This window comes from Syngnathoides biaculeatus, chromosome 4 (assembly GCF_019802595.1).
Source record: "Syngnathoides biaculeatus isolate LvHL_M chromosome 4, ASM1980259v1, whole genome shotgun sequence".
NCBI classification, from domain to species: domain Eukaryota; kingdom Metazoa; phylum Chordata; class Actinopteri; order Syngnathiformes; family Syngnathidae; genus Syngnathoides; species Syngnathoides biaculeatus.
In genome coordinates, this window is record NC_084643.1 from 5,585,870 (window position 1) to 5,613,598 (window position 27,729).

The 27,729-nt window shown below is 44.3% G+C and overlaps 3 protein-coding genes across 4 annotated transcripts; 1 reads left to right on the forward strand and 2 right to left on the reverse strand.

The window, feature by feature from the left end:
- Positions 1 to 47: 47 nt before the first annotated feature.
- On the reverse strand, positions 48 to 16,433 carry tpcn1 (two pore segment channel 1). Of its 2 annotated transcripts, none has more exons than XM_061818443.1 (26): positions 15,889 to 16,433; positions 12,748 to 12,884; positions 11,204 to 11,380; positions 11,011 to 11,124; positions 10,172 to 10,302; positions 9,785 to 9,873; positions 8,828 to 8,862; positions 8,650 to 8,708; positions 8,470 to 8,569; positions 8,156 to 8,272; positions 7,920 to 8,044; positions 7,780 to 7,828; positions 7,643 to 7,706; positions 7,507 to 7,551; positions 7,382 to 7,438; positions 7,248 to 7,301; positions 4,605 to 4,677; positions 4,363 to 4,470; positions 4,107 to 4,268; positions 3,916 to 4,031; positions 3,015 to 3,061; positions 2,868 to 2,936; positions 2,698 to 2,794; positions 1,623 to 1,762; positions 1,446 to 1,532; positions 48 to 676 (listed from the first exon to the last, which is right to left on the reverse strand). In XM_061818443.1, exons 1-26 carry the CDS (start codon positions 15,980 to 15,982, stop codon positions 545 to 547), a joined length of 2,478 nt encoding a protein of 825 aa, XP_061674427.1. In that variant the 5' UTR covers positions 15,983 to 16,433; the 3' UTR covers positions 48 to 544. The 2 variants fall into 2 exon arrangements, with proteins under 2 accessions (XP_061674427.1, XP_061674428.1); XM_061818444.1 differs by lacking the exon at positions 15,889 to 16,433 and adding an exon at positions 13,168 to 13,290.
- Positions 16,434 to 16,688: 255 nt separating this feature from the next.
- Positions 16,689 to 21,999, forward strand: iqcd (IQ motif containing D). The gene is made up of 5 exons (XM_061818462.1): positions 16,689 to 16,700; positions 17,218 to 17,866; positions 18,961 to 19,182; positions 19,291 to 19,362; positions 21,076 to 21,999. The coding sequence occupies exons 2-5, from the start codon at positions 17,225 to 17,227 to the stop codon at positions 21,361 to 21,363; spliced, it is 1,224 nt and encodes a 407-aa protein (XP_061674446.1). The 5' UTR covers positions 16,689 to 16,700; positions 17,218 to 17,224; the 3' UTR covers positions 21,364 to 21,999.
- Positions 22,000 to 22,172: 173 nt separating this feature from the next.
- Positions 22,173 to 26,047, reverse strand: cfap73 (cilia and flagella associated protein 73). The gene is made up of 6 exons (XM_061818466.1): positions 25,670 to 26,047; positions 24,564 to 24,656; positions 22,988 to 23,173; positions 22,685 to 22,906; positions 22,436 to 22,594; positions 22,173 to 22,361 (listed from the first exon to the last, which is right to left on the reverse strand). Exons 1-6 carry the CDS (start codon positions 25,796 to 25,798, stop codon positions 22,281 to 22,283), a joined length of 870 nt encoding a protein of 289 aa, XP_061674450.1. The 5' UTR covers positions 25,799 to 26,047; the 3' UTR covers positions 22,173 to 22,280.
- Between the last annotated feature and the right edge of the window lie 1,682 nt (positions 26,048 to 27,729).

Genomic DNA, 27,729 nt, shown 5'->3' on the forward strand with positions numbered 1-27,729 from the left:
ATATTTTTACAAACACCAACTCCACAGAAAGAAGTTAAGGCGCTGCGTTACAGAAATACAATATTTAATACAGTACAAACTGAGACAAATGGATCATTTTTTTTTTGTCGTTTTAGGTTAATGTACAATTCTTTTTGTGACTTAATATTTCGGAATTCGGCAATATAGTAGAACGTGGATTGGACCCCCGTAGGGTCATAATGCATCGACACATTGCATGGATATTGCTACTTGGGACTCACTTTTGGGGGAAACTGTTGCAAGTAAACGAACCGTAATTGTTCAACCATTTAGTTGTATCGTAAGTGACATTTTCCATAGCAGCTCAACTTTCTTTTAAGTCGGCGACTTGCAAAACACCGCCAGCATTAAATACCGTACGTACATTACACGCTACGAGAAATATTAACAGGCGCTTTCCGTAAGGTTAAATGCCAACCCGCTCTCGCTCGTCCTGCTGCGTCCTCACCTCGCATCAGTCCAGAAAACAACGGAACAGCTTCCTTCACACTACTGGGGGGGGTTCCAAGTCCGGCCGCGGGACTTAGTTAATGCTGTAACGTCCGCTATGAGAGTTCAGCCGAGGCGCCGGCACGAAAGGCGGATTGTCCAAGTCGTGTTCTTGACTTGGGTCTGGCTGAGGCAGGTTTTCGCTGGAATACTGTAAATACCACTCCTAGGAGAAGAGGGGACGCATCAAAACCAGCTCCAATGTTACGTCCAAGATTTGGATTAAAACAGTTTCCGTCGTCGCTTCCTGCTGGTTGACACTTGTTAAAGGCAAAATCCGCTGGTTTGTATTAAAAATGGTCACGCAATATCGACTCTATTTTGATAATGTGATGTTAAATCCTCTCTCATTTAATAATGTTTTGAGAAGATTTTTATCGACAATTACGAATTTTCAGGGGCGCTGCCATTTTCCCGAGTCACATGACCTACGTGCGCAGGTGTGACGTGTACCGTGCCGCAACAAAGGCTCGATTACGCGGGACACCGTTTATGCCCAGCGCCGATTTTTCGGATTTATCCTCATCTGATGAAGAAATAGCAGTATGGGTTGATCGGGAAGACGGAGGAAATACTTCGATAGCGTATGGAAGATGAGGATAAATCCGAAAAATCGGCGCTGGCCACGATGTAATCGAGCCTTTGTTGCGGCACCTTACACGTCACAGCCGCGCACGTGCGTCATGTGACTCGCGAAAATGGCACCGTCCCTGAAAATTCGTAATTGTCGATAAAAATCTTCTGAGACGATTTAACATCAGATTGTTAAAATAAGAGTGCATATTACATGCCTTATTGGATACATTGTAGTGGATTTCCCCTTTAACCGACATTTTGGTGCAAATGTGTATCCAGGCATCGATTAAATGTAAACAGACTGTGCACTTTGACCCCCAGCGGAGATCCAGCCGACACCGACGGATCTTTGTTCTCACCTGCATCTCCTCTTCATACATTTTCATGCTGAGGTCACACTTAGTCCTTGACCGCCGCCCTTGGTACAATTGTGACGAGTGTTCATTCTGAGGTAAAAAAGGAGAACCAGAGTTAAAAACAAAACAAAAAAAAAAAGGAGGAGGAGGAGCAGAGGGTTTGTTTGTTTGTTTTTTTACCCCACTGCGGTCCATCGCTTGCACAACCGCCACCAGAGAGCTGAGCGACGGCTGGCCGGGACACGTCTGCTTGTACAGCTCCAGAGTGGACAGAGCTTCTTGGCGGCTCACTTCGACCTCAAACACGATTCCGTTCTCATCTTGAGCGCACAGACACCGCCGCCGACACTTCAGTCTTTCATCCAACACTGTTCAACACCGCTCAACCTCATCTGTGACAATTACCCCAATTTCCAGCCTATAAGCCGCTTTCAACCCTGCGGTTCACGCCGTGATGCGAATCATTTGAGCGTGTTTTCGAACGGCCGCAAGCGGAAAAGGTCAGGGTGAGACCGGTGGAATTCATGTGCCGAGGAAGTGACTTTTACCGGCCCAGTTAGTGCTATGCTAGCGTGTTGCTACTGTGTTACTGGCGTGTCTCAAGTGATATTTACCGGTAAGTTTTATTTTAACCGGCCCTGTTAGCGTTGGCGCTAGCTTTAGCTCAGCGCTAGCGTTAGCGCCATGTCAGTGTTAAAGTCTTTCTGTGTACCATCTTACTTTGTAAATATCTCGTGTTTCAGTGTGGGTTTCAATGTGGTCACTTTGCTACCATTTTGGGGGGCCCGCATCATCTACTAGTACTGATCATAAATTCAATTTTAATGGCAGTTTTTAACATCTGCAAAGACATACACGCACACACACAAAAAAGCCCCCCCTAAACTAGTGTGCCGTAATTTGTGGCATACAACCCGCGACTTTTTTCCACACCCTTTCAACCCTGCAGTTTATGCGGTGATGCAAATCATTTGTGCATGTTTTCTAATGGCCGCAAGGGGGCACTCGAGCGGAAAAGGTAAGCGTGAGACCGGTGGAATTTATGTGCCGAGGAAATGACTTTTACCGGCCCTGTTAGCGCTACGCTAGCGTGTTGCTACCGTGTTACTGGCGCGGCTCAAGTGATATTCACCGGTAAGTTTTATTTGAACCAGCCCCGTTAGTGTTGGCGCTAGCTTTAGCTCGGCGCTCGCGTTAGCGTTAAACTCTTTCTGTGCCACACACGTACACACATAACGAGAGACTCGTGTCCCACCCTCTGGGTTCTCCAGCGTTTCCCGGTTCTTGCGGCTGTAGTTCATGCGGAAGACAAAAGCATCCAGGATGAAGGCCACAATGATGGTCATCACCACCTGGGGAAGGCGGAACGCACACGGGTAGCCATCAACAAGAAAGCCCGCCGCAAAGCGTCCGGGCGACGCTCACCATGGTGACGATGTAGAAGGTCATGAAGTAGAGACGGCTCCAGTGGCTCGTCATGGAGGTCACGCCTTCCTACAGAGCAGCGGGGAACACGGCAGCGGTCAAGCGGCGACATCCACTCGCTCGCGTCACCGTACGGCATCATCTCACCATCGTGATGTACCAGTTGTTGACGACGGTCAGCTCGAAGAGAGTCACTGGAGGAAGACGGCAGAAAAAACAAAAACAAAACAACAAACAAATAATCCATCATACTTAAAAACAAAAATTTGGGCAGATCAATCAACATGTCAAACATACACATTACACACATTTATTAAACACACAGGACAATACTTAGCTATTTTCTATTTTCAAAATCATTTTGATCTTCAGTGTTGCAAAACCAGCTAAGCGGATAAAAATCCATTCAAAATCAACCCAAATAGTTTATAAAATTGACAAAAATGAAAAGCTACCGTAATTTCCAGCCATAAGCCGCCACTTTTTTCACACGCTTTCAACCCTGCGGCTTATGCGGTGATGCGACTAATTGGTGCATTTTTTCCTAACGGCCGCAAGGGGGCACTCGAGCGGAAAAGATAAGAATGAGACCTGGGGAATATATATGCCGAGGAAATGACTTTTACCGGTCCGGCCCTGCTAGCGCTGCGCTAGCGTGTTACTGCCGTGTCTCAGTGATTTTTACCGGTATGCTTTTTTTTTTTTTTTTTTTTTTTTTTTCAAACCGGCTCTGTGAGAGCAGTGCTGGCGTTAGCATTAGCGCAGCGCTAGTGTTAGCGTTAAGACTCTCTGTGTACCTACCTTCTTTCTTTGTAAATATCTCACATTTTGTAAACAGTTATTTCTGCTATTCTTTTATGCACTCTTGTTTTTACAATTTCATTTACTCCGTTTTTTGTTGACAACTTCGTAGGTGTGAAGATCAGAGTCACCGAGTAATTTGTCTGCGATCTCGTGATGGGTTTGACGCGACATAAACCTGCAGATTAGTTTTGACACGTGACAGCAACAGATCCAAGCAAGACAACAATCAAAGAAAACTTCGTACCAAAGCTGCTGAGAATGTTGTTGAAGTTGTTGAGATAATAGTAGCCTTCTTGCAACACCGTTTTGTTGCCATGCGTGACGTTGTTCTGTTTGTAGGAGTCGGCCACTGTGCTGGTGCTGAGTATTGACACAAAGTGCAACGGACGCGCTGTCCAACGATGAGCTTTCTTCAACACTATTTCAGCGACTTACTTGCAGCAGTTGGGGAAAACGGCATCGGCGAAGAACTCCATGCCCACGATGGCAAAGGAGTAGTAGAAGATGATCAAGGTCAAACCCAGACTGGCCATCCTGGGGAAGAGCTCGAACATGGTGTCCAACACGTTGCGGTACCGCTTCTTGATCTTAAACAACCTGCGGCGATGCGTTCAATGAAAATGCTTCCGAGTCACAACATCTCTTTAAACATTTATCACTCCGCCGCTAGGAGGAGACATGAGAGTTGCACCGGAGCAGCTGGAGTGGTCTGAGCACAACGATGAAGTAGAAAGGCTCCATATTGAAGGCGAGCGCGATCAGACCCAGGAAGGCGAACACGGTGACGGAGAAGTCAAACCTGGAAGGAAAGAAGACAAGACTGGACTGTCGTCATCTTGCTTACGCCATCTTTTAATCAAACTGGCCCACAAAAGGCCTGAGCTCCAAACGCAAAGTCCTGTGCCGAGTTGAAGTTGTGCATTCAGTACTCACAGATTCCATCCGGAGCTGAAATAAGCCAACGGTCCCAAGCCAGACAGCTTTAAAAGCACCTCCACGCCATAAACTGGAAGTCAAATACGCTGAATTACAGCAGGTTGACGAAAACAACATGATGCTGATAATTACTTTCGACAGCGAAGGCCACACGCTATATGAATGATTCACGTCATATTCCGTAAACTACTGAGGAGGGAAACAGAAGCTCTAAAGTTGACTACAAAAATCAAACTAAACTGTTTCTGTATTTTGTAAATATCAGAATAATGAATTGAGATTTTTTTTTTATTTGCGACATCAGATGTTTACATACAGATATGCCTGTGGACTTTGCGTCACATCGTGTGAAAGACAAAAGAAATCAGTCAAAATTTCAGGAAGAGAATTCTGGAATTAAATCTGGTTCATCCTTGGGTGCAATTTCCCGATGCGTGATGGTACCACATTCACCTGTTCAAACAATTATAAGCAAGTATAGGTAGCATAGGGAAGTCTAACCATCATACCACTCAGGAAGAAGATAGGTTATGTGTCCTAGAGGTGAAAGGTTATTTGGTCCCAAATGTGCACAGCAACCCAAGAACAAAACCAAAATACTTTGTGAGGATGCTTGCTAAAGGGTGCACCATTTATCCACAGTCAAATGAGTATCATGAGCTGAAAAGCCACTTGCCCAAGAAAAAAAGACATCACCCCCCCACCAAAAAAAACCCCTAAAATATAAAATAAAAAAATAAAAAATAAAAAAAAAAAACAAAAAAAAAAACAGTTCACAGAAACAAGGACCTTCATTTTGGAGACAAGTCCTGTGGACTGACAAAGCTAAATTTGTTTAGCCACATTGAGCATTGTTACATTTGGAGGGAAAACGGGGAAACGTTTAAGCCCGAGAACACCGTTCCAACTGTGAAATACGGCAGTGGCAGCATCATACGGGAGGGACTCGTGCAATTGACAAAATGGCATCATGAGGAAAGAACATTATGCGGAAATGCTGAAACAACACGTTAAGACATCGGCCAAATTAAAGTTTTGATATCAGTGGATCTTCCAAGGAGACCGTGACCCAAAAAATTTTGCAAAACCGGTGACAAAGTGATCGAAGGACAACAAAGTCAATGTTTTGGAGTGGTCACCACAAAGTCCGGACCTCAGTCCTATTAAAAATGTCTGGCTGGCCGTCAAAAGGCACGTGGAGCAAAGTGGCATGCAAATGTCTTAGTTACAAATTCCTGCCGACTATTATGAGAAGCTTGTGAAGGGATATCCAAAACATCATCCAGTTTCAACGCAAAGTATTCAAGAAATGTTTTGCATGTAAAACTTCAGACTTTGAAAAGAGTCATGAAAAATTCTCTTTAAAAAAAATTCTCTCACTATTCTGGCATTTAACAAATAGAAAGTTCCAAAACAGGAAGAGTTTAGCCTGCTATTTTTCGTGTCAACGAACTTCTCGTTTCAACTCTACTAGTTTTGTTCCTGTTTTCTTTCTCGTTTCATTTATTCAGGATTAAAGTGTTCCCCTTTATAGGAATCACATTGAGTAAGATTACAAAGCGCTCATTGGAATTTCCGGATTGCATAAATATGTTGGATTGTCGCTTTTCAATCGTTACCATAACACTCCTTGTCTGCTTTGATGTAACGCGTAATTTTACTGGACAATACTGAGAATACTTTGTCCTATTCGCATCAGCTGTTTCATGGGGTATTATTATAAAGCTAAATGGGCAAAAGCCAACGTAAAAGCCCTACAATGTTTTTTTTTAAATTCCACATATTTTAATGAGTCTCCATCCTTGTTCCCTCTAAGCTGCGCAACTGCGCATTTGCGCACTTGTTGCGCACTCTCAGCGCAGAAGAAAACAGATCCAGCGCAGTGAACTACAGCCTGACGTCTTTTTTTTACTGCCTCTCACAAAGAGCTGCTACTCAGCCACACCAGGCCGCACCCTCTATTTCCTAGTTTACCTGACACCCCCCCCCCCCCATTTTAAAGGGGTACACTCATAATCACAAACACCGGGGTATGTGAATAATTGAAGAAAAAGTGGTGAAACTGGACGTTTGAGTAAAAAAGGTCTGGTCTGAAGCCAAAGTACAAAGTGCAGGATGAGATGGTGTATAATGTTAAAATTCCACCTCGGCACAGTGCACAAAAAGCTAATTCTTTATTTTAAAAATAGGAGGCAACATAATATTAACCTTAAAACTGTTTTGCAGCATCATTCAGCTTTCAACATGCATTGCGAAAGGTATTCTGCAAGCAATAATTCAGTTTTACACCAAGAAAAACAGACGGGGATATAATTGTGGGTTTAAAAAAATTTCGAATTTATTTTTAATAATTGGGTTGGTATGTATTTGTATTGTAATGTATTTTTTTGTTTGTTGACATATTCAGTGTAAGTTTTCAAAAACACAAAAATGTTCTAATGGGAATGTAATCTGAACCTTTTAACGAGCTATGCAGCCATATACCAATGGATGACCACAGTGCATGCGTCTGATGTTGCTTATAGTGGTCAAAGGGGGCGTCATGGCCTTAGTCTGCTTGCTCAGAGACATCAAAAATTCGAGGGAACATTGGTGTCCATAAAGGTTTAATTTACGAATGAGCCCGTGCGGCCTACTCACTGGTAAGGAAGACGATATAACTCCACGGCACCAACCGAGACCAGGAAAAGCCACCTGCAGATGAAAATTATGATATATATTCAAATTGATTTTCTCGAGTCTGACGTATTTGAATCGGAGGAAAAACGTCTTACTGTTAAGCGTGTACGTCTCCACGAGGATCCACACCCCGTTGATGGCCACAACCACGTCTGTAGCGCGAAGGGAGAACGTTTTGCTACATGCGTGTGCCGTATGAATTCAATGCACAAAAACTTACACATGGTGTACTGGAAGGCCTTCGACTTCACCAGCAGGTTGATGCCTGTAAACATAGCAAGTTAAAAGTAGAGCACGCGGGACGGCAAGTCCGAGGAGGAGATTTTGGAAAGATAAAAGGAGTATCGAGAGCGCGCCTTTTAGAATAATGTAGGCCGTGTGCGGGAGGTCGTCGAACCAGTGTTCTCCGCTGCGCCGCGCCTACGCGACACATACGGGATGTTTACATCGCTCGACGCAATTCCGGGACGCAGGCTGCGCGTTTTATCGATACCTTCCATTTAAGTCCCGTCACCTCGTAGAATTTATAGAAGTCCTGCAGGCTAGAAGAGAGACAAATACACACACGCAAAGATGCACTGAACTGCAACAGAACAAAACCAGGTTTGGAGTGATGGAAGGGGAGTCCCCAACCTGAGCATGGGAGCGTCCGAGGCGTTGAGCGCTTTAAAGGTGAGGAAGCGGTCCCTCGCAGACAATCTCGGCCTGTAAAACCGCATCAGGCCATCAAACTGTTTCAGCGAGACGCCCGTCGGCCTCTGAAGGGAAACGACAAAGCGGCACGTCATCAGTGGTCATATTGTGGCTCTGGATGTTCCGCCGCTTGGAGCGGTGAGCACAATCCTCTCTTATTACGATTACGAACTTACCTGGCGGCTGACCAGCAGCTGGAAGGCGTGATCGACGGCGGAGCGCTTGTGAAGCAACAGAGACTTGAACTTCATCTTCTCCACGTCATTGAACGTGTCAAACACCACCGCCAGCAGCTGGAGGTAAGAAAAGAGTGCAGGGCAAGTCAAGACAATGCGACGCTTGCAAGTCAGCGAATCAGCACAACTCCATTATTATTGGGGATTTAAAAAAAAAAAAAAAAACGCTTTGGCACCATCTTGTGGAATATTGCTGCTGTTAAAATGACTTCATCTGCTTTTCAGATGTTTTGTTGGTGGCCTCAAAACTGTACCAGGTTCATGATGAAGTAGAGCTCAATGGAGAGGTACACGATGAAGAACACGCAGGACCAGCGATTCTTCGAGTACGCCGGCATCATCACATCGGGGAAACTACGACGACAAAAGGCAGCTGAGACTCACGTTTGCTGGTTTGTGCGTCACGTGATCGCGCCCGACGCCGCTGCCCTTACTTTGCCGTGGTCAGCAGCACGAAGAGACTGACCATGCTGTTCTCCAGAGTACTGAAGTACTGTGGCGGTGACAGGCAACACAACAAGTCGGGAAATGTGGACGTAACACACACGCACGCGAACGAGTCTCACAAGTAAGAACAATAAAAAAAAAAAAAACAACAAATCTTCAACTTACAGGATCGGATGCGTTTGTAGAGAAGAGGCAGAAACCTGTGTTGAAAAAAAAAAAAAGATGGCAAATTCACTAAGCTTAAAAAGGTAAACTGTACATACAGTAAAAAATTTTAAGTAAACTTGTGTTCTTTCCTCAACGTGAAATTGAAGCAATTTTGGACAGTCATGATATGTTTTCAAGCTTGTCATCATACAGCCATCCATTTTCTTAGCCGCTTATCCTCACAAGGGTCACGGGGAGTGCCGGAGCCTATCCCAGCTGTCAACGGGGAGGAGGCGGGGTACACCCTGAACTGGTTGCCAGCCAATCGCAGGGCACATGGAGACAAACAGCTGCACTCACAATCACACCTATGGGCAATTTAGAGTGTGCAATTTATGTTGCACGTTTTTGGAATGTGGGAGGAATCTGGAGTGCCCGGAGGAAACCCAACGCAGGCACGGGGACAACATGCAAACTCCGCACAGGCGGGTCCGGGATTGAACCCGGGACCTCAGAACTGTGAGGCCAACGCTTTACCAGCGAATCCACCGTCCCGCCAATGTCATTCTACAGCTGTGGTAAATTACTTTGTGAAAACAAAAATGTAATTTTTGAACATGAGCTTCATATACATTTTTATATTCACATGCATTACAGTTATGTAGCTATGAAATAAGGACTACAGTGGTAAATTTTACTTCAATTTTTTCGCCTTAGTCTTTGTTCCTAATTGTAAATTATTGTGCAATTATTAGTTGACAATAATTATTATTAAACAATAATTTTCGTCTGAATAATATTATAATAAATCATTTACAATTTCAAACTTAAGAAACATGACTACAGACAAGCATGACTACAACATTGCACATTTTAGATAATATATTGTTTTCTTACAGGTGTATGTATAATCTACTCTACGTATGAGTTATTATGACCGTACGAGCGGCACTTTTCAAAATAAACGACGCTCACCCAAGATAGCAAATATGACCATGAAGAAGAGCAGAAGTAGGAGGATGTCAATGAATGGCGGGAGGGACTGGAAGATCTGCCGTAAATTTCTGATTGGGTGAAAAAAAATGTCAAGTGTCTTTTCATGTACACTCCCGTTCAAAAGTTTGGGGTTACTTAAAAATGTTTTTCTTTCATAAAGCACTATTTTTTTTTTTTCAAATTAAATGTACATTATCAGAAATGTATTTCTACAAGAACAAATGCGGTAATAAGGACTAATAAAATAAGGACAAAGTGATTCCCAAACTTTTGCACACTTGTGGGTTTTGTTTTTTTTTTTTTTTTTTTTTTTCCATGAAAAACTAAATTTTCAAAGTGACACCAAACCAACGAAGTGTTGTGCACCTGCGTACAGCGCCGCAGTATCTACAGTCCACCAGAAATATTGGCCTGAGGGCTCGGGTCACTCGCACGTGCGACGTCTGTCGGACCAGAACCACGATGGCCTCCACAAACTGCAGCAGCAACACGCACGCCTGGAAACAGATGCGGGCCAGAGATGACATCTGAAACCCGGCCACGAATGCACTGCACTGGGGGTGACGTTTGCAAGTAAGGCATCCATCCATCCATCCATCCATTTTCTTAGCTGCTTATCCTCACACGGGCCACGGGGAGTGCTGGAGCCTATCCCAGCTGTCAACGGGGAGGAGGCGGGGTACACCCTGAACTGGTTTCCAGCCAATCGGAGGACACACGGAGACAAACAGCCACACTCACAATCACACCTAGGGGCAATTTAGTGTCCAATTAATGTTGCATGTTTTCGGGATGTGGAAGGAAACCGGAATGCCCGGATAAAACCCACGCAGGAACGGGGGAGAACATGCAAACTCCACAGAGGTGGGTCTGGGATTGAAACCGGGACCTCAGAACTGTGAGGCCAACGCTTTACCAGCTGCTCCACCGTGCCGCCCGCAAGTAAAGCAACTCCAGTGAAAGCTTAACTTTTTGGATTTGGTCCTTCCTTTTTTTGCTCTGATGTGAGCCAAAATGTATTTTTTATGGAGCATTTTACATAAAATATTGTGGGTTTTTTTTTCTTTCATCAAACGTAACAAAAATAAATTTACACAGGCAAATGGGCTCTTTGCAAATCATCTAAAATTAAACTTTTAAGTCAAGGTACAGCTGTATTTGTTCAGGCGTTTTATGACAGCACTCCAAAAGTCTTTGTCACTTACCTTCACCATGGTCCTCTTGTGTCGTATGAAGGTGTGGAAGCCCAGCCAGCGGAGCTTCATGCACAGCTCAAACGCCACGGTAACCAGGGCGAGCAGCTCCAGCGTGGCGTGAACCTGCACGGGAGGGAGGGGGAATCGAACACGCTCAGTCAACGTTTCGCATTCTCGCCGGCGTGCGCGCGTCTCCGCTCACGTAGACGTCCAGGCGCAGCGAGGGCACCGCGGGAGCTTCGCACAGCGACAGCGTCATGAGCAGGAGGCCCGTGAACAGCTCCATCATGTAGAAGAGGTGGTTGTGGGCGAAGAGGTACGCCGCCAGCGCCTTGGGGTTTCGGGGGTGGGTGAAGAACTTGTCGTTGTTCTCTCCCTCCTGGCGGTTGATGTTCAGATGAAACAAGGGACACTTCAAATTAGAACATTTTAGAACTACACAAGGTTTCAGCTCACACAAATATTCAAGTCAATACTCTATCCTTACAGTAAATTTATAAGCAGCCCATAAGGACAAACAGAAACATTCAGAAACAACTGCAGCAATGATAAACCTCCATCCATGAAAAAAAGGAATCATAGAATAAAAATCGATAATGTAGATGTAGAGGACGCTGTTCGTAGCACTTCCAAGGTCAGTTTTCAAGTTTATGCGGCGGCCTGAGACTGCGCGAGACAAGACATTTGAGGATGATGTTTCAGCAATGCTAAAAATCAGGGGCGCCCAGACTTTTTTACCCCAAGATCTACTTTTCAAGCAGTCAGTCTCTCGCGAACTACCGACGACGGGGAGGGGGGCGATGACGAAGATGCTCCCAAACCATTTTAAGGTTAATGTTATGTTGCTTCCTATATTGAAAATACAGAATTAGCTTTTTGTGCACTGCATTGTCTGTGCGTTCATCCCGAATCAGGCTGTGCCAAGGTGGAATTTTAACATTATACACCATCTCATCCTGCACTTTCTACTCTGACTTCAGACCAGACCTTTCCCACTCTGAAAAGAGAAAATCTCGTCCAGTGTAACCACTTTTTCTTCGATTATTCACATACTGCGACAGTCACTCCATGTTAAAACAACACCATTTATTTTTTTAACTTTCTCCATTAATATCGAAAGTGAACATAAGCAGCATGTCTAGCTCGTCTTTCCTCTTCGTTGCCCAGACTGTGTTGCTAACTAAAGCAGGGGTGGTGGACGCTGTCATTATAAAATACATTGATAGGGGTGCGTAAGTACTCTAACATTTGTAATTCTGAGTGTACGTCTTTAAGAGCGGCGGAGGGCTTGGGTTGTAAGGTAAACTAGGAAAAACAGAGTGTGGCGGACCACCGGTCGTTGTCAGAGAAAGTTCCGTGTGCTGCCTAAATGAAACCAGTGGCTTCTTCGTGTGCTTCCTAAAAGAAAGCAGCGGCTTCTTCTTTTTTACAGTACGTGTGTGAATTGTGCCGTTGGATGTAACAACCAGTCATTCCTCACTCATTGAATCACATTTCAAAATGCCACAAACTGAATAGCTGGATGTTATACTTTCATTTTGCCATGAATGCAACTTAGAATAGGTTGGAAGCATTGAGCACCCCTGCAGTAAATGATCACATCAAACTAAAATGTCACTCTGAAAAAGGAGTCACCAAAAGTCAATTTAAGAAAAAAAAAAGTGGCCAGGCATGACAAGTGAAATTAAATCAGAACCATGTGACCCCACGGCTTTGCTTGCAAATTGTACTCTCGCATGTGAATACCTGCAAGTAGATGGCCGCCTCCTGGTAGTTCATCTCCCAGCTTTGCCGTAAAGATGGATTGTGTGTTCTGTGAGTTTGAGGTCCTGGTGTTGACACCACAGAACTATTACCTATGCCGTAGTTTCCTACACCGCCATCTGGAAAAAAAAAAACACAAGAAGAAAGAGATTTATAAAAAAAAAAAGAAAAAGAAAGCATAAGAGGGTTAAGATAAAAATAGGTCTTAAACACAGTACACAGCTGCTTCTAACATAGAAGTCCAATTGGATCTGCAAGCAATAGGACGGGACCACTAAGGCAGGTCATTACTCGTCACATCTTGACGTATAAAGCAGCTTTGTGGCTGTTAAACACTCCATTGAGCCTTCTGGAGCTCGGCATGTGTGTGTGTGCGTATACACATGGTGGAAGTCTACACACCCAATCTCATTCTCAGTGTTACGGTTCGGTATCAGCTTCCACACAGATGGGGATACAGATGGGCCGACATTCCACAGGCCTGATGTGAACTGCAGAAAAAATGGACGGCTGTGATGCGTGAGTGTCTAGGACGAACGAGTGAAGGACGCAAAGGGTGCTGGATCCTTTCAAAACAAGGCTTGGGAAGTACAACGCAATAAAATAAAGTCGATGATCCCAACTTTCAAAGGAACTCCGAGATCCCTTTTTGTGCCTCAGCACTAACATGTGAAGTTTGAGCACATTGCAAATCAGTAAAGTCACCAAAATATCTTCCAGATGAGTAAATCGAGGAAGCAAAACATGCTATCCTATACATAATTCTCCACCTGCACACATGTAACCTCGTTCTAGTCTTTAAGTGCTCGTCTAACGCATTGTGCATGAGCCCATGATTCAAGCGTAATTGCTTGGTGTTAACGTCTTTAAAATGTTGCCACAACCATGGATACAAAGTAAATCTGGAAAAAAATGTAGGCACAGCAGTTTGCTATCCACTGCGACATTGCAATGTGAAACTCAAATTGCATTCCGGGACCTATGCAGACAGGACGACAGGCAGAGTCCAATCACTCATTTGTCAAAACAAAAACAATAAAAAATGACTTTATATGACTGGCTTTCACTGGTTTCTAGTCAACTAAAGAATCATAAACAAGAGCTATGAGCACATAACTCCACCCCTCAATCCAATCATGTGACCTGTCATATGATGTGGAACAAATGTCTTGAAAGAATTCCGCTTCCAGGACTTTCCTGGATCCAGGCACGTCTCCCAAGGTTACTCCCGAGTAACAAAATGTTTCCTTCGTATCGGACAATCCCGACATCCGGGAAAACAATTGCTACTCTTCCTGTTGGCTTCGATCGAGACCACGTGCACCCAAGCACAAATGACACTTTGCACACCGCTCGATTTCACACACATGCGACACATGAACACCAAGGCGGGGCTGAGGGTTCTGCTGGGGCAGCATTTTCTCTTTGATGACTCACGATATGGGGGGGGGGGGGCTAAATGGATGCTTGGGACTTTGAGCTCATTCCAGCTGACCCAGGCTCCGACTACGTGCTGGCAAAATTGGAAACAATTGGAGAAGGTCGTACATTAACTGATGAACCCATCGAGTGTTCACAGTTACGGAACACTTATAGGTTACGGTGTTTACCAAGCAATGACAAAAAGAAGCTCCTGTCAACATCCAAGACATCCGCTCCATATTTTGGGCATGCATTAATGTACGTCCTGAAGTGAACATAAAAAAAAAAAAAAAAAAAAATCGCCTGCTAAACTACTCATCAGAACTCGGTCAGCAGATATCAACAGCTAAGCAACAAAGCGCCAACTAACAACATGTGACATTGTGTAAATCTGTGTGTCCGTGTGTGTGTGTAGATGCTATTATGTAATGGAAATTAGGACAGGAAGAGATAGAAAAAAAATGAAAAGGCAGTTGGAGCTGAAAAGTATCACTTCTGATTATATGAGAAATATTAGTTGTGCAGGTCACTTTCTCTACTAAACAAATTGTTGTGCTCTGTTCAAATAATGTAATACTTCATCTTTTAAAATTGTGTCATCTAAGAGGAAAATTATGAATATATTTGGAAGCATATCATATTTTGTTTAGCCCACACAGTTACGTTATGTTAATAACACAGTGACGTCACTGTATTTGTCAAAAACATTGATATTGCAGCGGGAGTAAGAAGCATGATTATCCAAGTATTATACAATTTTGTTTTACTCCAACATCCATCCATCCATACATTTTTTTGCCGCTTATCCTCACGAGGGTCGCAGGGAGTGCTGGAGTCTATCCCAGCTGTCAACGGGCAGGAGGCAGGGTACACCCTGAACCGGTTGCCAGCCAATCGCAGGGCACATCGAGGCACTCACAATCATACCTAGGGGCAATTTAGAGTGTCCAATTAATGTTGCATGTTTTTGGAACGTGGGAGGAAACCGATGTCCCCGGAGGAAACCCACACAGGCACGGGGAGAACATGCAAACTCCACACAGACGGGGGCGGGATTGAACCCAGGACCTCAGAACTGTGAGACCAATGCTTTACCAGCTGATTCACCGTGCCACTTACACTAATAATGGTATTCACATTTTTTTTTTTAAATAAGAGGCTTTACCCAACTTACGTTTCATATTTCATAACCAAGATAGCAACATTGACCGAAGAAGAATGATGACTATATCCGTAATCATAACACACTATCTAAATTAACCAGTGATGTCACTCCTTCGGTCCAAAATAAGTGACACCGCATGACTATCCAAAGATTTTACAGTTGTTTATTTACTGTATACGCCAATAGTACTAATACGTAATTTTTAACTGCAGTTTCTTCAAAGGGGCTTTACCGAATCAAAGTAGTTTTGATGTACTTTAGCTACTTTGGTCTTTTAAATCCCCTGGGTGGCAAGCCCCTCATCCAGACACCGACAACTATTATAATATTGCTTCATACGATAAACATTCCACAGATGTTTTTTTTTTTTTTTGTAAGGACTATGCTATTAATCAGTATACAAGACGCAACACAGCAATGTTGTTGGTTTTGGTGTTTCTTTCTTGCACACACACTTTCGAAATTACTTTTTTTGTTTTTTACACACTTAAACTAAAGGCGAGTTCAAATAATTAAAGGCAGAGAGCCGTACTTACTCTCGTCGCCCCTCTCTTGGTCCTCGTTGAGTAAACCGCTGTTTGCATCGTCCCAGGTGAGAATGAGAGGCACGTCATCGTCGTCGACCTCCATTCTTGATCCAAATAAAATAGTCTGGAACGACCGTCGTCCTACTTGGACATAAACAGTCCCAAGAACAAAGCTAGCTAGCTGCACAGCACCATGTCGTGTAATGAGCTAACGCCAAGTTGTTAGCCAACAAACACCCCGAGTACTTCAAAGTATGGAGTGCTAAATTAAGCAATGTGGGAGAAAAAAAATGTATTGGAGTCGACAAGCATTGAAGTGATTACAAAGTTAGTTTGCAAAAGGCGCTGTTTACAGCTTCAGTGTCGTCCTCGCACGCAGGGGACATCGCTGTCACTGAATGCCCGCCTCTGTCCACATAGCGCCATTTTCAAATTCTCAAGATTCCAACTGCAAAACTATTCATCTTTTTATTTTATTTTTAAATTGCAGAGTAGTTTTCCTCATAGGCAACAACGCGAACGTACGTAGGGGACTTAAAACCAGATCGAACGCAGGGTGGATTTTGGTGGGGCGGAGTTGTTTACGACATTTTCGGCGATTCACGGCAGGTATGTTGTGTTTTCAAAATAAAAGTCTTCAACGGTATTTCGATACGATACGAAAATACCAACAATACGTATTTTAATGGGCCCGTTAATATATTGCACTATTGATAAACATGAGTATTTTAAGAATTGCAAACGGAGAAAAAATATTGTAATTTTATTCTGTCGCTGTTGTTGATAGTATCCTAGCAACAGTACACGTTTGAAGGCTCCGTGTAAGTAACGTTTCTGATTTTCAACATTACTTGTGTCAGTAATATACATTGATTTTTTTAATTTGGTAATTGTCGATGGCTGTTTTGTTTTTACAATGTGCGACAACGTATGCAGCAAAACAAAATAAAGGGAAAAAAATGCACAAATTGGGAAGTTTTCATATGCCGTTTTTTAAAAAACGTGGTCAGGATAAAATGTCAACAACGTGAAATCTGTTGAATAAATAAATAACCGGAGGAAAACATGCAGTATGCAGAGTGTTTTAGAGAGGTTGTAATGTGACGTCATCACATGGCGTAATAAGGCTCAGGTTGGGGGCGTTGTCACATTGCCGTATTATTTTAGGAGAAGGGTATTTATTTTATGATTTCATTTTTTCCCCACATGTAGATTGATTTTGCTGTCCAGCAGCCCCCAACAACACGTGTACTTATCTGACTGTAAACTCCAATAAATGTGTACTTATCTGATTATAAACTGACATCTCACATGTCACGGTTCCTTTCTCACCATCAGCGACGACATGTCCGAAGTTCCGCTGACCGAGACGGACAGCAGTCAGGTCCTGTCCCCGAGTCTGCAGCAAGACGACGACTGGGAGGCCGCTCTGATCCACGAGGTGCCGCAGCAGAGGCTCCTCTCTGCCGAGGCCCAGACCATCTCCAACATACTGGAGAACTGCATCGGCCAAATCGAGATCGCGGCATCCCTGCCCGCCCTCCGCCAATTAATCTTCCCGTGTGCTGACGTGCAAGAGGAGTTCACGGGGACTCTCGGGGTGTATCAGATGTTAACCGAGAGGCTGGAAACGTCAAATGACCTCCAGGAGGTGCGAGGTGGACCGGCTGGGGAAGAAAGCGCCAGAAGGAAAAGGAAGGCCCAGCTCCAGAGAGACTTTAAATACTCCGTCAGGGATCTGCTCAGGTTTTTCCGGACCCACCCTGATGCAATTTTGGGTTTAAAACAAGAGGTTGGCATGGAGGTTGGAGAGACCGAGTACACGCTCGTCGTAGGCCTGAAGAAATTCCATGTACACATGATTGAGAGGTTGCAGACCAGCCCGGAAGAGGAAATACTGTTAGCCCTCGAGACTGTGTCGCCCGACACCGAGCTAATTGTCAAACTGGAAGAAACAGCTGCAGCTATCATACAAAAAGATGTAGAGGTGAGCAGTTCTATAAACACGCATCTACGTGGCGGAAGTCATCCATTGGGCTGCTCTGGGTCATTCTAAAAATCTTTTTCTATGTGATGCGGGAGTGTCAAACTTATTTTCCACATCGGAGTCATGCTTTCCCTCGGAGGCCCGCTATGATAAAATAAAAGAATAAATGTATATAGTACTTTATACAGTGTATAATCGTCTCAAATTGTTTGAAATACATGACAAATGGATGGCTAGCTAGTTTTGAAATCAGAGGCTAACAAATTGATTGCTATACTGTTCAATTTGTCGTAAAAGAGGGATTGGTGGCAAAATATGGCTACTATATCCATCCATCCATTTTCTTGGCCGCTTATCCTCGCAAGGGTCGTGCTGGAGCCTATCCCAGCTGTCAACGAGCAGGAGGCCTCACCCTAACCCTAACCCTGAGCTGGTTGCCAGCCAATCGCAGGGCACATAGAGGCAAACAGCCACACCCACAATCACACCTAGGGGCAATTTAGAGTGTCTAATTAATGTTACATGTTTTGGGGGATTTGGGAGGAAACCGCAGTGCCCGGAGAAAACCCACGCAGTGCACGGGGAGAACACGCAAACTCCACACAGACGGGGTTAGGATCGAACTCGGGACCTCAGAACTGTGAGGCCAATGCTTTACCAGCTGAACCACCATGCTATATATTCCTACGATTACCAACGCGGGATGATTTGCTTTCACAGGCCACATTAAATGATGTCGTGGGCCAGATCTGGCCCCCGGGCCTTGAGTTTGACACCTGTGATTTAATGTATACTTGGGCTCAAGATTTGGAGCAATTTTGTGCAGTCAAATATTATCAAGTCAACTTCTGATACAATCCTACCCCAAAAACATTCAATCCTGTCATTGCAGAAAAATATTAGATATTACAGTATTAGTTATACACATTTATTTTATGATTCGGTCTCACATTATTTTTAATGCATGTTTTTATATCAGGAAAAACCTGGTATTTCACCCGGGGTGTGTGCACTTTACAGTCGTCATAAAAGAAACCCTGTGACTCAGAACGTTTGACGTCCGACCCCTCCCAAACGTTGGATGCGGTTCTTAGATTTCCCAGAAAAAAGACGACATCGAAACCTTGGAGCGTCTTCTGAAAGAGAACCAGATCGAAGTCGTGGACTGGCAGCTCCTCGCCGACGAACAGTGCCAGACCCTCATCAAGGAGTCGCAGGTGAAGCAGGCCGGCGTCCAGCAGGAGATAGACCGGCTCAACATCCGCATCCACACGTCCATACTTAAGTTCAGAGAAGGCGAGAAAACGCTCCAAGAGGTGCGTTTCATTTTTTTTTTTTTTGGGGGGGGGGTAGTTTTATTACTCATTTATGCGGCGGTGATGAAATAAACCCTCGTGTTTTTTTTTTTTTTCCTTCTTTGGCAGATCAACGAAAATGTGGAGATGGAAATAGAATACTTGCTCCAAAAGTTTGATGATGAAATAGAAGAGCACCAGGTACAAACTTTTGAAGCGATTCTTTGTTTCGCTGTACTCGTCTGCATCTCGGTAACCGTATGTAGACTTGAGTACTGAATAGAATAGAATAGAATAGAATAGAATAGAATAGAATAGAATAGAATAGAACCTTTATTCTGGCGAGTGTGTTTTGGACACCAAGGGGCAGTTTAATACATAGACATACAAGACATAGATTTTGCTAATGAAGCACAAAAAGTTGATTGTGGGAATTAAGGTGGAATAATATTAGTTGGGCGGAAAGGTGGATAAGCTGGTGAAGCATTGGCCTCACAGGTCTGAGGTGCCTGGTTCGATTCCGGACCCGCCTGTGTGGAGTTTTTGCATGTTCTCCCCGTGCACTGCGTGGATTTTCCTCCGGTTTCCTCCCACATCCCAACAACAAGCAACATTAATTGGACGCTCTAAATTGCCCTTAGGTGTGATTGCGAGTGCGACTCTCGTCCGTCTCCATGTGCCCTGCGATAGATACTTTTCACTGACGTCATGCCGACCACGTGGTTTTCGTTTACATCGCCATTTTGGACGTACAGGTCGTGCCTACTTATCACGGCGAACTCGTCGTTGTTGGACCTAAACGCGGCAGTTTTATCAGATATTGCACAACGGTTGAACAGTTATCATAAACAACGGTATACAGAAAAGACACAAGCAACCGGTATCGATCCCTGTTGCATACCTTTACACAGTTTTACTAGTTTTATTGATTTCGTTCGCAAGCCAGATCTACGTTACATTGACATTTTGAACTACCTGATCAGCACCCCATCCAAGTATGACCCTTGTGAGGATAAGCAGCTAAGAAAATGGATGAATGGATAATACTAGTTGGTTTTTGCTGAGGATAAAGAATATAAGCTTGTGTTTATGGGTATATGCTCAGTCTAATGTGTCGCAACCGCTTGAGTTCAAATACACATTATTGCGAATTACATTACCCCGTTTCTGCCGTTTTGTATTGTCCATCCATCCATTATCTACCGTTTTTCCGGGTCGGGTCGCAGGGGAAGTAGCTTCAGCAGGGGATACCCAGACTTCCCTTTCCCCAGCCACTTCTTCCAACACTTCCGGAGGGATCCCGAGGCGTTCCCAAGCCAGCCGAGAGACATAGTCTCTCCGGCGTGTCCTGGGTCGTCCTCGTGGTCCCTTTCTGGTTGGACATGCCCAGAACACCTCACCAGGGAGGCGTCCGGGAGGCATCTGGATCAGATCCCCCAGCCACCTCATCTGGCTCCTCTCAATGCGGAGGAGTAGCGGCTCGACACTGAGCCCCTCCCGGATGACCAAGCTTCTCACCCGTTCTCTCAGGGAGAGCCCGGACACCCTGCGGAGAAAACTAATTTCGGCCGCTTGTACCTGGGTTATTTTGTATTGTGTTAGTATTTAACAGAAACCGTAGGATGAAATTAACGTGGTTTTGAATTTTTAAATTGGATTTAGTGTTCCCATAAACTGGTAACTAACTTGATTGCATGAAAGAAGTGCTTGGCTCTGTTTGGGAAGAATTGTTCACGATATGCCTTAACTCCTGCTTGTTGTGAAGTTTGCTGTCACCATTAACTCGTTTTTGCTTGCAACACATAACGAAAAATAATAATCCAGCCAAGCAACAGCACGTATATTGAAAAACGTTGCCCAAGGCAAACCCCAACTCGATCAAACTGCGTCACTAACTCTGTTTTCACCCCCTAGGCTGATTTGGAGTTATGCCAGAAGGATGTTGAAAGGGAGGAAGGGGAACGCATAAGACTGGAGAAGCCTTACGCCGACCTGGAGAAAGAGTACAACCACATCATGGAGAAGCGGCGGCTCGCGGAAGAGAAGCGGGTTTCGGAATTGAAGCTTAAGGTTGCTCTTTACTGTCAGTCGTGGTGGAGGGGCTACTGTACTCGCAAGATGTTGGCCAGCAACCCCATCACACCGGGTAAGGGAGGCAAAAAGAAGGGCAAGGGCAAAGGCAAAGGCAAGAAGAAGAAATAGTGCAGTGGGAGATTGTTCTAATGTGACCACATGGTGGCAGTATAGGAGCGCTCAATAACGCGGAATAAGGTGAACCACTTTCTGCTCCAGATGAAGTACAGTACAGTACAGTACTTGATTTTGAAGACGGCATACCACAGAGCCTCAACATCCATGAAAATACGTGCATAAAATTTGACATTTCCGAAATGTCCTTTGCGTCACCGCACCCCGATCCCGATTTGTCCGAAATGATCAGCTCTCACGCGTGGGCTCAGCTGTCTCCCTGGCGGCTCTCGACCAGACGGAAGGGTTAAAGGTCACGCGCAGCGACAGGAGTCGTTCAACATGAATGAGCGTCATGGAAAACCAATACTGTACATTACGGTAGTTACATTTTTGATTTCAGAGTTAAAAACTTTGTTTCTCTGCCACGCTTACCAGTTCTGGGAAAAAAAAAATGCTTATTTTGCAGTGCCCATATTTGGACATACGTCTGTTAGCACAGTTGTGAGGTTTTCATGGAAAATGCATTTTAATTTTTTTTGTGTGTAAATTCATCCCGCAGACTACTGGTCAGAGATCCATTAAATAAATGTTATGCAAACTATGTTTTTTTTCCTCAAAATGTTAAATTTAATTTCTTTTGTTTTTTAGCTGCGGGCCTTTTGGAGATCTTGTCAGAATTCTGTAATCTCTGGATGAGAAGATTATGTAATTGTGAGACAAAAACAAATCTGATTTGCGAAGCAAAATCTTCGTCTTGTCCTGTTTTTATAAGTTGTGAAAAATTCAACATTTTTTTGGTAATAAAAAAAATTATGTGAGCAAGTGCAGCATATTTTCCCTTATACGTTACTGTACATTTGGAAATCTAACACATGAATAATATAGTCCATATTTAAAGGCAAAATGAAACGTTTAATGTTTTGTTAACGTCAACACGGCTTTGGATTTCTGTCCGAGCGACTCGGGAGTTGCCTTGCGATGTCTTTGTGGTCCTCCATGAACATCTTGATCTCCAAAAAAACAAACACAAAGACCGGTTGATTGTCGGCCGGGGATTCTGCCGTCACCCCGTCGGCGTACAAACCTTGTCCAGTTGCGCGCGGGTGTCACTCAGAGGGACGCCTCCCTCGCCCCCGGCGTCACCGCCCGTCAACTCGTAGAGGTTCAGCGTTGCCATCTTGATCAGTCCCAGCGGGAGCGTTTCCTGCGCCGCTTCGTCCTGAATGTGTTTCCACTTTTGCTCCTGTTTGAAGTAAACCAGAAGATGACGAGAAATCTCGATGTGACCTCCAAATGCGGACTTCGTCTTGGTCGGGGTTTATATTCCGCGTACCCAGCGCTCCACTTCAAGCCGTGCCGCGTCCAAACTGCGGTGCAGCCGCGACAGCCGGTCGCCGCGCTGCAGAAGGACGGCGCGGCGCCGGCCGCGGAAGCTCAGCAGTTCTTTCCTCCGCCGGTCCACCTGCTCCTCCGCCGACCTCTGCTTCTCGCAGAGTCGCTCCCTGATGCCGAGGAGACTCTCCAGGTGGCCTGCCAGAGACGCGTCATCTTCAAACTGTTCACAAACATGACGCGGGGCCAAAATATTTTATGATTGTGTCCTATGTCAAATAAATATGCGATTATCTCCTCTTACCTGTGTTATTTTTAACACCTGCCGCATGAAGTCGCAATACGTGGCGTCCTCGCTAATGCGACGCACGAGCTCCCGTTTCCTGTGCTGCAGCTGAGCGTGCTCTTCCTCCAGCGTCTTCTTCTCGAGCTCTTTCTCCCCGGCCTCTTTCCTCTCCTCCTCTGCCTTTTCAACGTTGGGATCTTGTTCCTGCACGCGGCGGTACGTTGAATTTCGGGGACGGAGATGCAAAAAGCCACGATTGAGAGTTTGCTGTCGTCATTCGCTTCGGGACTCTCCTGTACTGCGTTGTGTGTTTTGTGACTTTAACAGTTTTTCTTAAACGATCGTCTCAATAATGGGCAGTTTTTCTAACGCAAGGCACCGAAGCACCCAAGAGTATCCCCCCCACCCCACCCCCCAAATCTGTACTCCATGCTATCCTCGATGTATTTTACACCAAGGCAGACTAACTTATAGGTTAGTCTCACTAAGAGGCAACAAGGAATGCTTCATCTTGACACAAATATAGATAAAGTAAGCGTGATGTTGGCGTACATTTCATGAAGGAAAGGCTAAATGTATATCTTAAACTCATGTATTGATTTTTTTTTTTTGTGTGGGTGTGACTTCTTGTCTCAAGATGCAGGGATGAGAATGACCAATTTGAAAAAATGCTGAAAATGTCTGCCTTGGGTGGGGGAGGGGGGTGGGGGGGGTTTCAAAGGCGGGTGCGCCTCCCTTTGGGCACAAATTTTTTTTTATAAATAACACTGCTAAATACTTCGAACAGTGTAAATACGGGGCAATCGTAATATTTTGAAAACTTAAAATATGATTCCAAACAACCAAAAGTAATTTTGCCAAACTTCAGACATAAAAATATGGACACACATATATGTATAAGATCAAATCCGTGGAAAATTCTCATCCCTGAAGCTGTCCCATGGTCACATTTATATTCATCCCAGTTTGGTTCATTCATATCAAAATAATGTTCCTTTCAAAACACTCCCAAGTTATCTTGTCAAAGTTCATGTATGCATACAGAAAATCTGTTTTACGTCCATATCTGCAAAAACATCACTTTGAACCCCAAAACTTCCACGCCAAATCGTGAAAATTTGATTTTTTTAGGGACCGTCAGTCATCAGCCCTGACAATCGTTGTCGCTTTCCCTCCTCCTGTGCCGCCTCTGCAAGTCCATCCATCTATCCATGTTCTTAGCCGCTTATCCTCACAAGGGTCATCGGGCAGTGCTGGAGCCTATCCCAGATGTCAACGGGCAGGAGGCGGCATACACCCTGAACTGGTTGCCAGCCAATCGCAGGGCACGTGGAGACAAACATTCGCACTCACAATCACACCGAGGGTCAATTTAGAGTCCAATTAATGTTGCATGTTTTTGGGATGTGGGTAGAAACCGGAGTGCCCGGGGGAAACCCACGCAGGCACGGGGAGAACGTGCAAACTCCACACAGGGGGGGCCGGGATCACACCCGGGTCCTCAGAACTGTGTGGCCAACGCTTTACCAACTGACCCACCGTGTCGCCGTTCTATATTAAAAATACTTCAGTGCGATATTATCATTTCCTGTACCTTTGGAGAACGATTGACGTTGGAGAGTAATTCCTCGACCTTCTTCGCCTCCCTGAGCAGCTCGTCTTCCCACCGCCGCAAACTCTCCAACTTCTAGAAAAAAACACAACAGGGATGTGAGTGAGGGGATCTTGTCGCTGTTTTGATGACAAATATGTACCACATTTTGGTCATCTGCAAGGATAACAGTAGCAAATACAAAGTTGACGTCATAAACAGCAAAGAAGGAATGTCGGTAATGACCCAGTATCGATTAGATTTATTGTTTGTACATTATGAAATTTTATCTGTTAGGGACATTTGAGAGTATTTATTGTTGTTGTTGCGAGAGTTGAAATCCATTAAGACACAGATGTCAAACTCAAGGCCCGGGGGGCCAGATCTGGCCCACCACAGGATTTTATGTGGCCCGCGATCTAGAGTGTCAATGTCCATGATTCTTGTAAAAATCTGTACCAAAATTTCAAATTGTCATATATCATAAATGATAAAGTTGAGATATCTCAAGCGTTTTTGTGTTACCAAACGTGAATAGTTGAAAAACACATTACCCTTGATTTCTGATTCCAAAACTAGTTTGTAAATTGATGATGTAAATATGGTGAAATTTTTGTTTTACAGTCATAATGGCCATCTGACGGAAACCGGAACGACAACGTGGCCCGCGAGAAAAAATGAGTTTCTGTTCTTCAAAACTTTCAATAGAAACATTTTGTTCTATACAAAAGTCAGAACCAAAGTTCTGTAGAACAAGTTGTTCTGTACAAGTTCTGTAGAAATTTGAGCTCAAAGACAGTGCCCCTTTCTCTTCTTCAAACCTTTCTATAGAAACATTTTGTTCTGTAGAAATTCTATAGAAAATCACAGCCAAAGTTCTATTGAACAAGTTGTTTTGTACAAATTCTATAGATTTTCTACAGAACATTTTTAGCAGGGATAGTCTGTCTAAACTACAAAAAACAATGAAATCCAGAGATTCGGAGAGGCAAGATATTCCCCACCCATAATCTTGTGTTTATTTGTTGTTTTGTGCATGTTTTTCCCCCACCTTATCCTTGTCTAATTTGTCAATGTTTTTGTTTCGTCAGCAAATTGTGCACGCGCACCTGGACGCGCTGCTCCAGCTCGGCCGCGAGACGTTCCTGCTCCCGTCGGTCCTTGAAGATCTCGACCAGAGTGTCGGTCCTGTCTCGGTACCACATCGCGCCCACCACGGAGCCTTCACCGTCGGACATGCTCCGCTTTGTCCTCGGCGACGTTGATAGTTGACAGACGCGCGAGGATCGCACAGCTTCCGGAAACTTTTTTTGTGAAATATTCTTCTCGGGGAGGCTCGGAGATGATTCATAAATGGTGTCGAACACGCGCGACTTGTTCGGTTTTAAGGTTGACGGTGACGCTTCAGGTTTGCATTGTTGTCACTTTTCCGAGTTTTTGCCGGGAATTGAGTTGACGTGGGGTACTTCCGGTCGTTGCTATGGTAACTTGTCGAAAAGTCGCTAGCTTGTTCACGTAAACAAGAATTATTAGCCAATTTTGAAGTGATTTTAACAATAGATAAGGTAGCTAAAAAAACTTTGCCCATAAAGTGTGCACACATGAGGAAACACATTTTTAAAAAACGTGTAAATTTTATATAATATATAAATCAGGGGTCACCAACGCAGTGACCGCGGGCCGCAAGGACCACATAAGGCGCCCGCGACGTATGTTCTAAAAATACCATAGGCCACAAATTGTTACGATTATTTGTGCATTAAATGTGAATCTTGCTTACGTGAATTCAAATTTTAAAATACATGTAATGTCATTTACTACAATAAATTAAAATGAAAATTATTTTATGTACGTGTAATGAACCGAGTCTGAAATTTGCTGCAAACAAGTCACGTAGCCCTTCATACGATCGGTGTTCATGAAGTAGCCCTCAGCCTCAAAAATCTTGCTGAGCCCTGATATAAATAATATCTAGTAAAAAATATATATATAATATTAACAAACAGCATCTTCAACAGCAGATTTGCTTTAGCATTTTACACTAAATAGCCTACCACCTCAAAATAAATTAATTAATACAATCTATTTTTAAATACGTTGCTCGCAATGTCTGTGGCTAACAATAGAAAAAGAAGGGCAGTAGGTCTAAGTGTTCATCAGAAACAACGCTGACTGACACTTAGAAAATGTGGGCCCAGTGTGACGACAACAGTTGTAGCGGAGCACTCTTTGGAAATAATTTTTCAGTAGTATTTCCAACATTTGTCAAGCAAAGTTTGAAGTGAAAATGATGCAAGGCCTCCCTCCACATGTCCAGACTTTAGGAACCCCCTTGGACATTCCTCCCCTTTAGTTCCATTTTCGAATGTGACAAAAACCGGAAGCTGCATTTTGAAACTTTAATGACAACGGACCTCACTGGTCTGCCTGATTGCCGAGTGTTACAAATGTGAAATGTGTCAGGTTTTTTTTTTCTTTTCCACATGTAACACACAAGTCACACTTGATCTCACGCTTTCGACTCGCCGATGCTTTGACCACGGCGGCCGCCGCACGCTACGGCGCTTGACAACGCAACACGCTCGCGTCACGCTGACACAATGACATTTGGCATCATGGCTACAAGCTACTAGCGCGAACATTTTGATTGTGGACGACACTTTCTTGGATACAGTAGTACACGTTAATAAGATTCAATACAACCTGCTGTCATGCCGCCATTAAACTGTCTCATTTTGACACTAAATAACTGTGCATGACATCCATGAAAATGAAACCTAAAATAAAGAACGATATATTTCAAGAAAAGCGGCACGGTGGAGCAGCTGGTAAAGCGTTGGCCTCACAGTTCTTGGACCCGGGTCAATCCCGACCCCGCCTGTGTAGGGTTTGCATGTTCTCCCCGTGCCTGCATGGGTTTACTCCGGGCGCTCCGGTTTCCTCCCACATCCCAAAAACATGCAACATGAATTGGACAGTTTACATTAAATCACAGGTGTCAAACTCAAGGCCCGGGGGCTGGATCTGGCCCACCACATCATTGTATGTGACCCACGAAAGCAAATTATCCCGCGTTTATAATAGTAAGAAAAGATATAGAAGCCATGGGGCACAGTGGATCAGCTGGTAAAGCGTTAGCCTCACAGTTCTGAGGTCCCGGGTTCGATAC

Coding starts and splice junctions, on each gene's coding strand:
- tpcn1 (XM_061818443.1), bottom strand. CDS start 15,982: ATGGAGGTCGACGACGATGACGTGCCTCTCATTCTCACCTGGGACGAT. Junction 3,062..3,915: donor CAACATTCTCAGCAGCTTTG/GTACGAAGTTTT, acceptor GTCTTCCTCCAG/TGACTCTCTTCGAGCTGACC. Junction 1,533..1,622: donor AAGCGATGGACCGCAGTGGG/GTAAAAAAACAA, acceptor TTTTTACCTCAG/AATGAACACTCGTCACAATT.
- iqcd (XM_061818462.1), top strand. CDS start 17,225: ATGTCCGAAGTTCCGCTGACCGAGACGGACAGCAGTCAGGTCCTGTCC. Junction 19,183..19,290: donor GCGAGAAAACGCTCCAAGAG/GTGCGTTTCATT, acceptor CTTCTTTGGCAG/ATCAACGAAAATGTGGAGAT. Junction 19,363..21,075: donor ATGAAATAGAAGAGCACCAG/GTACAAACTTTT, acceptor TTCACCCCCTAG/GCTGATTTGGAGTTATGCCA.
- cfap73 (XM_061818466.1), bottom strand. CDS start 25,798: ATGTCCGACGGTGAAGGCTCCGTGGTGGGCGCGATGTGGTACCGAGAC. Junction 24,657..25,669: donor AGCTGGAGCAGCGCGTCCAG/GTGCGCGTGCAC, acceptor GTTTTTTTCTAG/AAGTTGGAGAGTTTGCGGCG. Junction 22,907..22,987: donor AGGTGTTAAAAATAACACAG/GTAAGAGGAGAT, acceptor GTTTGTGAACAG/TTTGAAGATGACGCGTCTCT.